The sequence below is a fragment of the Chlamydotis macqueenii genome, chromosome 18 (genome assembly GCF_036417535.1).
Source record: "Chlamydotis macqueenii isolate bChlMac1 chromosome 18, bChlMac1.mat, whole genome shotgun sequence".
Taxonomy (NCBI): Eukaryota; Metazoa; Chordata; class Aves; order Otidiformes; family Otididae; genus Chlamydotis; species Chlamydotis macqueenii.
In genome coordinates this window covers 13,594,673-13,605,599 of record NC_141573.1, presented here as the reverse complement: position 1 = coordinate 13,605,599, position 10,927 = coordinate 13,594,673, and the positions used below count along the sequence as shown (strand labels likewise).

Sequence of the window (10,927 nt, the reverse complement as noted above, 5' to 3'; positions counted from 1 at the left end):
AAAGGAACATTCTTGTGAGAAAATAATCTGGTTTTGATCACAACCTTTGCAGAGATGCTGTATCTGTTTTGATATTGTAGTTAGCGTGAAGCAGCAACTATCTTAGTACTACTTCAGGGATTTTTCTTTTGTTGAGAACACCTTTAGATGCCAGTACAAGAACCTCTCTCACATTACCACCTGGAGGATTTCCTTACACTCTTGGCAGCTTAGCATATTCCATTTCAGAATAGCCTTGCACTCAAACTTCTTTTGAACCAGCACCTCAGGCCACTTAACACTGATCCTCAGAAGAGCCTTGTTAAATGGGTATTAACCCCATCAAGCAGATAAACCAAGGCATTGATTTTCAGGTGTTAACTAATGGTCCCACCAAAACCAGATGTGCTTTCCATCTGTCCTTACGCACATAAATAAAAATGCCTTACTTCAGGTGCCTGAAACAAGCAATTTTGGTTATATTTTTTAAAATAACTAGTAGTGTCCATTCTGCTACTGAAACTGTTTCAGAGACTAAAGATGCAGCATATGCCAAAGGCAAGGTCTTATCATCCACAAGAACTCGCTAGAGGAGTGTATCAAATTATGACTTAGTCCGTTCTTTTTAATTTAAAAACCATGAGAGGAATATTAACTAAATTGCACAGCAATCACTTTAGAATACATTATTTGAAAATTGTGGGTAATAATGTAATTTTCCCAGGCTCTTGAAAGATCCTACTTGTTTAATAAACATGAAAAACTTACCTCCCAACTCGCATGACATCTTTGCCTAGTTTTCCTTTATCCCCCAAAATTTGGACTTCCAGTAGTCCATCAGGCTACCAGTGTAAACAAGAGAACTGTTACAAACCAACTGCAAATAACTCGATCCAAAATGTTCATATCCGTGCACTTCACACCACTTTCAAATCATCACCCCTAGCAGTAGCTTTCTTAGTGAAGATGAAGCTACAGCAAAAACACTCAGGTCCCAACGAACAGGAATACACAGGTAAATTCTCTAACCAGCAGAGGAGCAGTACCAATAAGCAACAAGTTATGTCATAAGGAGAGTATTGCAAGACCATGCAAGAAGAGCTCTAAAATTTTTTTTTCTTTTAAAAAAACCCAACAGGTTAGTATTTCTCCATTGCTGAGTACACAAATACATATTGGAATGTGCCAATACACTTATCAGCTTGCTAGACTACTGGAAATCAAATGTTTGAAGCTCTTAAGGAACTAAGTTACATAAGATCTTTGAGAGTTTCTTGATTTTTAACTAATCAAGGAAACATATCTCAGAAAAGAACATTTTATCAGTTTTTTATTGCATTCACCATCTTACACGAACACCATTCAGCACTGTTAGAGGAAATATTTCAGAACTACGAGGAGCAAGCTCAGGTGAATAGCAGAAAGATATTAGAAATGGAAAAAATTAGGTGATCAATGCCTCTCCATTTCTTTTAATACCTTGTCGCTAATTACTAGGGGAAATTTCAATATGCACTTAATTTGAATTTAGGAGTATTTCCAAAGCTGTTGCATCAATTCAAAGGTACAAAAGCCTATGTTTTTCATTTCTGTACAGGGGCATTTTGGTAAGCTAAATCAAAATTCATGTTCAACGGTGTCATTTTATTTATGGAACATTATGTTGCAAGAATCCTGCACGTAAGTTCATGACAGAGGAAGTACCACTCTACTATTTCAGGAAATTAAGACATTGTTTTTGAAAGCATGCTGTTCTGTACCTGTCACTTGACTTACATTGCCTCAGGAAAGAAAAAATAGCAGGCAAGATACAACAGGGAGTTTTGAACTTCACTGTCTTAAGTTTGGCTGAAAAAAAGCTGTATTTAGGAGACCTCACCCTTTCTTCAGAAATTAAAGCAAGTCCAAACATCTTTTTTGGCCAAACAAGATAAAGACAGCTTTCTCCTGAGAAAAGTCTTGGCATGACATCAAGCTGAAAGAATTTTATACACTGTTATCAGCAGACTAGCCAGGTTGAAAGCAAGAGATTCTAAAACTGTAGAGCAATGTATTCCACATCTAACCTATGAAAGATGTCGAAATATATTCCCCACCACCACCTCTTTTTTCTTTTCAAGTAAGTTTTTTCCAGGCATTCATCAGTTTGGATATGAAAACATTTGTTCAGAAGAGAGAACTCCAACCTCGAAATACACCACAGAAGACTACAAGATACATACCAGAACAAGAAATAATCTGCTTAGCAGTAGAATTTCTTAGAACTAAAACAATGATATACAGTAGATTACATCTTTCAGCTATATAGTCAAAAGCAACCGCAAAACCAGCAGCTATTTTTCTTATAGCTACATTAGATTCAATTAAAGTAATAGCAAATGTGTTAAAATTGTGACAGAAGTCAAATAGCTCATTACCCATCACCTAAAGGCACAGACCCATCATTTTGCCACAAAGTTTAAGAATTTCCAGATCCAGCAGGCACAGGCTGGATGTAATGTAATGCATGTAATAATCACTTCTTGAATTAGCTATTACAAAAACTACCACCAAAAAGTGAGCTCTGCTAACAAGGTAATACCTAACAGCACATTAACTTACTGCAAACACCACAAAATACTAGAGCATTCTTAGGACATCAGAGAATGCTTTGGGGCTATTAAGTAGACAGGTATATCATCTTTCATGAACATTCACAGATTTCACCAAAACCCCTAAGCTTCCCTGTGAGAAAGCTCAAGAACAGCTCCCTTGTGGAAAAGACTCAGTGTAACTAGCTCCTTTCAGTACTTCAAGCCTCTTCCCCTTTCAAGCAGGAACATCACAATGGTAAAGCAGAACTTGGAATATACATCACCATTGCTAAATACACCCAAAACCAGAACTCAGTTTTTTAATTTTTGCTTTACATTTCCAAGCATCTCCCGCTTATACCATGGTAAAATGAATGGTTAATGAAATTATTTGCTCTTTTTAACTTAATGTTTACATCAAAAAGCATTCAAATACAGAGTTTTAAACAACTTACTGCAACAATAATATTGATGTTTCTGTTAAAGACTGACAAAAAGAGCTCAACTCAAAGATATAAGTAAGTAGCCCAGTATTTTGCAGTTTGCTGAATCAAACAGTTTTGGCTTAGCAGAACATACACACATACAAAAAAAAAAAAAAAAAGCAAACAAACACAAAACTGACTTCTATTTCCAGTTCATCTACTGACTGACTGAGAAGTCTCAAGGAAGCCTTTCATTTTCCAACAGTCTTCTGACTGTAAAAGGGGGATTATGCTTACTTACCGTACAGAAAGCTGAGATTTGAGAAGTGTAAATTGCTGCAGAGAGAGAAATACAAGTGCTGAGTACTACTACTCCATAGAAAAATAAAGAAAACTGGTTATTTTAAACAAGAAGTTTATTTAAACAACCAGACGCTTTACTTGAAGGGAAAACTATCTAGGATTTTTTTTTTTTTTTTTTTTTTAAGAGTAATTTACCCCTACTTAGACAGAGATTGCTCTACATGTAACAGCTACATACAAAAAAGTTATAAAATTGTCCTTGGTTTTACAATGATAAAAGAAAAACATTGAAATTATCCAATCAAACAAGGTATGCAAGGTTTTGTTTTTGAACAGTGAGAGCAAAATAACTTACTGGAATAAAGATAAAAGTAGAAGGAGCATGCCACTAACGGAGAAAGGGGCATTTTCACAGAACCAGTTTGTTTTCCCACCCCATCTCCATTAAATGATGATCAAAACATACCATTGGCCATTTAGTTAAAAAAAATATGCATTATGTCTGTGCACATACACCAGTTACTTTATGTACAATAGAAGGAATAGGAAAAAAAAAAAATCAAGAGAGAGAAGAGAGAAAACTATACTGCAGTAGTCAGGATGTGGCTGAACCAAGTCTCATTTTTCTAATTGTGAATAGGTCGCCTGTGGGAGCACAGTTCTGGAGAGGAAAGTAGCAGGTTCTTTTTTGTGTGTTTGTTTGTTTTGTTTTGTTTTTAGTAAACTCCTCCTGTTTGCTGCTGGAACACATCAATTGTATCTTCATCCTCCATTTCCAACTATAGCAGAAAAGAGAAAAAAGGCTTTCAACTCTTCTCAGATATCTACTATAGGCTGGGTTGTTCTTATATTTTATATCTTCGTGTTTACTTTTAATGCAGCTTAACCAGACCAGCCCCACTTCCCTTCACCATCGTCACTTCGTACATTTAACCTACTTCACCATAATTCAAACGCAAAGAAATTACACAGAAAACACAAATGCCAGTTGATAGCTGTTGTCCTAGAATGAATTCTAGTATGCAACTTCGGAGTGCACTGTATGACTCCTATGGAACAGATCGGCATTCATAATATTTTAATTCTGTTGCCTACTTTGCCATTGCATCTTCTTTATTCTATCTACTTCCTCAGTTTACCTCAGAACATTGCCACAATCCCACTTTGCTGCTGCTGTTCAAATGTGTAAGTGTCTTCAGATACAGCACTAAAGAAAGCAGACTACAATAAAGACCCCTAGCCTAACCAGGCAGTAAACTCCAGCTAGCAAACCCCCAAGCACAAAAAAATTGGTAACACTTTACATGGTCAACAATGTAACAAACTGCCATTGAGGAACAGCAACATTTCACTAATATAAGGTTTTTTTATTTCACCGTAATTTCTACAGTTGATATTCCTGGGATGTTAATGTTACCTACTGACCAAAATCACACCAGGATTGAAGGAGCTGCTATAACTAATATAAGTTATATTTCTGATCAGTCTCAATTTCTGCTCCAGGAAATAAAACTAGTCTATGGCATTTACCGCAGCTATAAATAGACTGATTCTTAGTTTCAGCATAACATGGATGGAGAGAAAAGCATCCTGTTGTCTCAATTATCAGTATCCCAAGTTAAAAAGTTGCACAGATTGTGGCCATAAGAGGCACATTCTTTGAGCAACTTCTTAGAAAATACAGATCTACTATAAACCTTCTAAGAATAGGAGTCCCTTATTTTGTAGCAAGTGGTTTTGAAAAGCATATGAAACTGTATCACTTGGAAGGCTGATTAAAAATACTCGAGTCACAGTGAACCATTCTGTTCTTGGAACCACCTTTGTTTTAAACCAATTACAACCAGACAACCCAAACTTCATTAGATTTATGCCACTGAAATAGTGCTTCAAATTACAAATAGCAGAAAATTACTTTTGTATTACAAACCCAAGTTTGCAAACAGGACCTCTGATAACATCCTGGCAAGCTTTTATAAAAAAAAAATAAAGTCATTGCTTCAGGAACAACTCAACTCTTAACTTTATCAATCTTATCTCAGAGCCATGACTCAATAAAGTGACAGTTTTACAAGACTCACCATCTGTACACTGTACTTCTTGTTTTATTACTACAGCGATACAGACTTATTATTCAAAACACCAAAGTCTTATATTCCATTTCCAATAATTCTAAACTAGCTATACCAAAATAACAGCAAACAAAGATCAAGTTCTATCACTAATATACACAATTACACAAGTATTTTATAAGAAACAGAAGCATCAACTCCTGCTGCAAATTTCAAATACAGCTTTTATTCTTGCTTCTGTTTACCTGTGCAGGTGTGTCTGTTTCATTAATTGGCTGCCCATCAAACCGGAATCTGATTTGCCTCATTGACAACCCCTGGACAAAGAGAAGGAACACAAAGGAAAGTAAGTATGGTGGGAAAGTACTCACTAGTTTTCTTTTCAACTTGTCACTGGAATTGCAGTATGATCATTAAAAGCCACCATTCATGATGCACAATATAGTTTTCATACTCCCCTCATGCACTGACTTTAAGGCATTCCACTAAAAATCCTTGCAATCTGTTTTGTATTAAAAATTGCATTGTGTCCAATAACTAAGAGAAGCAACAGTGCCCCCACTGACTGTGAGTTAAAAATAAAGCAATTTCCAGTACACAAGTCCCACCCTAAAGGCCAGGATTTTTATAGTGTTTTTTAACAATAATTCACTTAAAAGTTAGATGCAACACTTTGGATAACAAATATCAAACAGTAACATTCAATACTCTTTTTTGATCTTCCCCAAAAGCAAAGAGATTCTAAAATATTTTTTCCAGAAACACAACCCCTATCTATTAGTCTGCAGCAGCAAAGAGTAGCCAATGGTAACTTTTTGACCTTGAATTCCTGTTAACAAGAAATCAATGGAACAAAGCTTTTCCATGTACAGTTGGACCAACTTTCAAAAAATCTAAAGGAATCTTCTACTTCCAGAAACTACTGAATAGTATTTCAGACTAGCATTTCTACCACACAATAGTAATTTTGCTGACCTCTTTCATCTGCCAGAAGACTACGTCTCATTCTTACTTGAGCCAACAGATTCAAAAAGATAATTTTATAAAAAGCAACAATACCTTCTGCTAGTAACATAAGCTTCAAATGCACAAGTTAGTTTCAAAGGTATTCTACAGAACATTACATTCTGCAAAGGAAGACAAATTAAGTTTGGGAATACAACCAGAACCGAGTACCTTGGTGTCTACTTCTTTCCCAGTTCTATCTACTCTCTCTACAGAGTATCTAAAAATACGAGAAGTCTAGTTGGTTTCGAAGTAAATCCAATGTACTGCATGGTGCTGCTCTGGCACCACTCAATTAGAAAAGAAACCCTCATTTAGCCATGCAAGAGCAGATGTAACACACAATAGAAAACTTAATGTAATAACTATTTTTGAAAAGTTGATTAGTCAGGAAAAATATTTTAATAAATAATGAGCAGACTTTTTGGTAAGACTTTATAGGGCACAGCAAAAGGCCTTCTCTAGTGTGACTAAGATTCTGCAGTACTCACTCAGAACACCACCTTAAGAAAACCATGTGACTAAGTGTCATAACAGCAACACTTCTGCACAGTGATATTTATTTTGAGCTGTTTTCTTAGACATTATATTTATTTAAAATATATTTCCTATTCCAAAATTGGGGGTTTTTTGGCAGGTTCTTGACAACTTTATGAGCTGAAAACATACTGAGAAACTGTACCTTGCTGAGATTAGTATACACAAAAAAATTATGTTCCATGGATGATTTTTTTTCCCCCACTTAGAACAATCACAAATAGTCTTGATCTTCTAAACATGTAATTCAAGGTTTACTGAGTTCCATTTTAGGTCTACTACATGCAATACATGATTATCATTCTTTAAAGCTGCTAAATTCTCTATTATATGCAGCTTCCACCTCTCCAAAATTAAATCTAAAGTCTACAGCTTAAAAATTTTTGACATTGGGTATGCCTAGTTAGGAACACGCACAAAATAAAATTTTTAGAGACAGACAGAACAAATGCTTTTATCAAAGCTTGAGAAATAAGCACCTAAGAAATGAAATTTAAAGACAAGACCATCTCCACAGAAATATCATTTGGATACCTACTAGCTTAAAACTGAAATCAGAAAAAAATGTCCCCATTCTAATTTTTTTTTTTCTCTCCAGTTGACTAGGGCTTTTTGTTGGTTTTGTTTTGTTTGGGTTTTTTTTAAAGCACATTAGAAATCTAGGTGAAAAGTTTAAGAATCTTACTTTTGTTTGTATCCAAGTAACTGAAGTATGAACGGTAAAAATCACATTTCCTAGGACTTTACAAATAATTATCTGATCCTCAAACTCCCCAAAAACCAGATATAACTGCATTTTATGTTTGGAAAAAGCAATACACAGTGATTTGCATAATATGAGTTTGTATGACAGAAGCAGGACAAATGAGCTTGCAGCTTCAAACATTCACTAATTTATCCCCAGAATACTAACACAAGAACATATCCACCTGTTCAGTAAGAGCTGATTTCCCTGTCTTTATTCGTGTCACTATCCTATCGCAGCAAAGGCTAAACCTATGTGCATTAAGAGTTTGTTTTTCTTGCTTGTGAAATAGTTACCTCAATACTTTATACTGATTTTATTGTAGTCGATGGTATCACTAAGTATTTGTGTTTTAAAAAAACCCCTTACCGATTCCAAATGCTTTTGTAGAGATGGAACTTTTTAAACGCGGATAGTCACTAAAAAATCATGGAGAGCAGAGATAAAATTTTCCTAATAAAAGCTTCAGAAGTATTAAATAGCACTACTCTTATACAGGTATTTTTAAAACTTGTAATAGCTGCCCGCAGCCTAGTAGGTTGGCTGCAGCTGCCACTACATTAGCAAAATACATTTTTTTGCCCCTGAGAGGATTAATTTGATATCTAGGCCACAAGAGAAAAAGCATTAAATATACAAGTTCCTTCCCAAGCTAGATATTAGACACCTTTAAACCCTGAAACATTCACTGATATCCTCTCATCTCAATACAACAATACTAAGCTAATAAATCAGAAGTCTATGACCAGACCAAGTTACTCAGAGTTATAAAAATACCTCTGACTGTCACTCAACTCTCAATCCTAAATTCATACCACAGGTCCCTAACCCACCTTTTCCCTACTGATATTTTTGAGCAGTAGAAGAACAGTTGCCTACAAACAGCCTACACCTATAATGCAGATTTCACAAAGATAACAACATATCTTTATTTTACCCATGTCTTGTCACAACCCTCTCAGTCCACTCTGTAACAGATCTTAAGAACAACACGCTTTCCGCCACACAATTAGTTTCTGTTAAGTCTTTACCACTTTGCATATTTACATAGTTTTAAGACTTTACTGTCTTCATCTATCTCTGTAGAGATCACCTCTCCCCCAGACACTGGTTCTCCTGACAATCATGCAAGGACCATACCTGTCGTTCACAATAGGCTTTCATTAGTTTACTAAGTGGTGTATGCCTCTTAATCTTAAACTGCACCACAGACCCATCTTGCCCTGCCACCTTCAGATTAATGTGGTCATTGTTTTCAGTCTTCACTCCTTCCTGTTGAGGAAATAAAAGCAAAAAAAAAAAAAATACACTTATTTAAAAGGTATGAAACAAGAAGTTAACATTTTAAGAAAATGCAACAGGTCATTAAAAAAGGAGGAAATAAAGACATTATAGCCGTTGACCAACTTGAAACTTTGCATTAGGAAATAAAGGTCAGTAGTTTTTATTTGAAAATTAAAAAAAAAAAAAAACCCACACACAAAATAACCCCAAACCCTATCAGTATTAGCAGTCATTCTTGAGATTGGTTAACATGCAAAGCAGCAGGGAAGACTTACTAAGCCATGTGTTTTACAACAAATTTTTAAAACCAAAATCTTTTCTATCAAGGGCACAATAATATGCAATACTGCAGTTCCAAATCAAAGAAATTAAGTTATTTATGTTGTATCTATGATCTCAACCACTAGTAAGTCTCTTTCTTACTATATCTCAAACTTTTTCCTATCATTTGAGGTACTTCTGAAGAAAACTTCAAGATACTTTAAAGGAGTGTATTTGAAAAGGTGACCAAATCTGAAAAAAAACAAAAACAAAAAACCCCAAGCTTTCTCCTTCAGGAAACATTTAAGAAAAAAAAAAAAACCCCTCCTAAATAAGCAGTTCAATCCTCTCACTTCCATTAGAAGCCACACACAGAAACTGCAAAGAACCAACTTTCAACTCCACTGCTCGTGTTCTGGTCCAGAGTATCACGGCAGAGGCAAACAGAAGAGTCAGTTCCTAGGCAGCGCCCGAGGTGCCCAGCAGCATTTTCATCTTTGTTTTCTTTAGGAAGAAGCGTCCCGAGACCAGAGAAACGAGGAGGGTGTCGGATGGCCCCGGCCGGGGTGCGGGTCCCCGCCATGTGACAGATCCCCGCACGCCGCGCCCCAGCCCACGGCCTCGACACACCGCCCCGCCGCCTTTTATTATTTGCTAGTGCCTTTAAACTCAGTTTAAAAGCCGAAGGAGGGGGGGTGGGGGAAGAACAGCGGCAGCGCGGCGTTCGCTCGCTGGTTGTGGCTTTTCGCTGTGGTTGGTTGTTAATTGCTGCTGTTGAAAAGCGAAGCCCCACGCGGGTCCCTCCGCCCGCAGGAGCCTCCCCGGGCGGGCCCTCCCGTAGCCAGGGCCGAAAGACAGCACAAAAGGGGCCGGGAGCGCTGCCCGCCCGCCCCTCCCGCGGCGGAAAGGGCCCGGCGCGCTCCTGCCGGCGCCGCATGGGAAGGGGCTGGCAAGTGCCCCAGCGAAAGGCTGGGTACGAGCGGGGATGCTGCGGGCCAGCCGCGCAGGGGAGGCTGGATCTGGCCCTGCGAGGAGGAGCAGGAAGGCCACGGCAGCAACCGCCTCCGGACCTGCCTGAGGAGGGCGGGAAGGGAGCCCGGATTCGCCCCCCTCGCCCCCCCCCCCCCCGCAACCTTTCCCCGCCACCCTCCCCGGGTATCCTCCGCCCGCCCCGGGAGGCTGCGGCCCCGGCCCCCCCTCCCCCGGCGGGGCGGGAAGGCGGCCGCGGCCTGGGTGTGCGCAGGAAAATGGCGCGCAAAGCCGGCGCGGCGGAGTCCAGGCCGTGGGCTGGCCGAGCCAGGGCCGAGCCCGCGGCTGGGGCCTGGCCTCCTGCCGCCATCGCCTGAGGGGCGAAGTGAGGCGGCGAGGGAGGGGGCGGGAGAGCGCCTGCCTCACCTTGGGCTTCTCATCGGCCATGGCGAGTCAGCGATGTCCGGGCCACTCCGAGCGCCTCACAAAGAGGGGGAAAGAAACGACCGAGCACGGCGGAGAAGAGAGGAGAGAGAGAGAGGGGAAGGCGGGGGGGGGAAGGGAGCGCGCACGCACTGCCGCGGGGCCGCGCCTTGCCCCTGTGCGTGCGCGCGCCCGCCCCGTCCACCGGGCTCTCCCCCGCCCCCCCTCCGGCGAGGCCCCGCCACCCATTGGGCCTCGGAAGGGGGGAGGGGGCGGGGCAATGGCGGGGGGGGAGGGAGCGCGCGCGCGCCCCGGCCGTTACATAACGCGGCGGCAAGAGGCGGAGCGTGC

General features: G+C 39.7%; 1 protein-coding gene across 1 annotated transcript; it reads right to left on the bottom strand.

The window, feature by feature from the left end:
• Positions 1–3,375: 3,375 nt before the first annotated feature.
• Positions 3,376–10,783, bottom strand: SUMO2 (small ubiquitin like modifier 2). The gene is made up of 4 exons (XM_086762164.1): positions 10,580–10,783; positions 8,780–8,911; positions 5,598–5,669; positions 3,376–4,059 (listed from the first exon to the last, which is right to left on the bottom strand). The coding sequence occupies exons 1-4, from the start codon at positions 10,598–10,600 to the stop codon at positions 3,997–3,999; spliced, it is 288 nt and encodes a 95-aa protein (XP_086618290.1). The 5' UTR covers positions 10,601–10,783; the 3' UTR covers positions 3,376–3,996.
• Between the last annotated feature and the right edge of the window lie 144 nt (positions 10,784–10,927).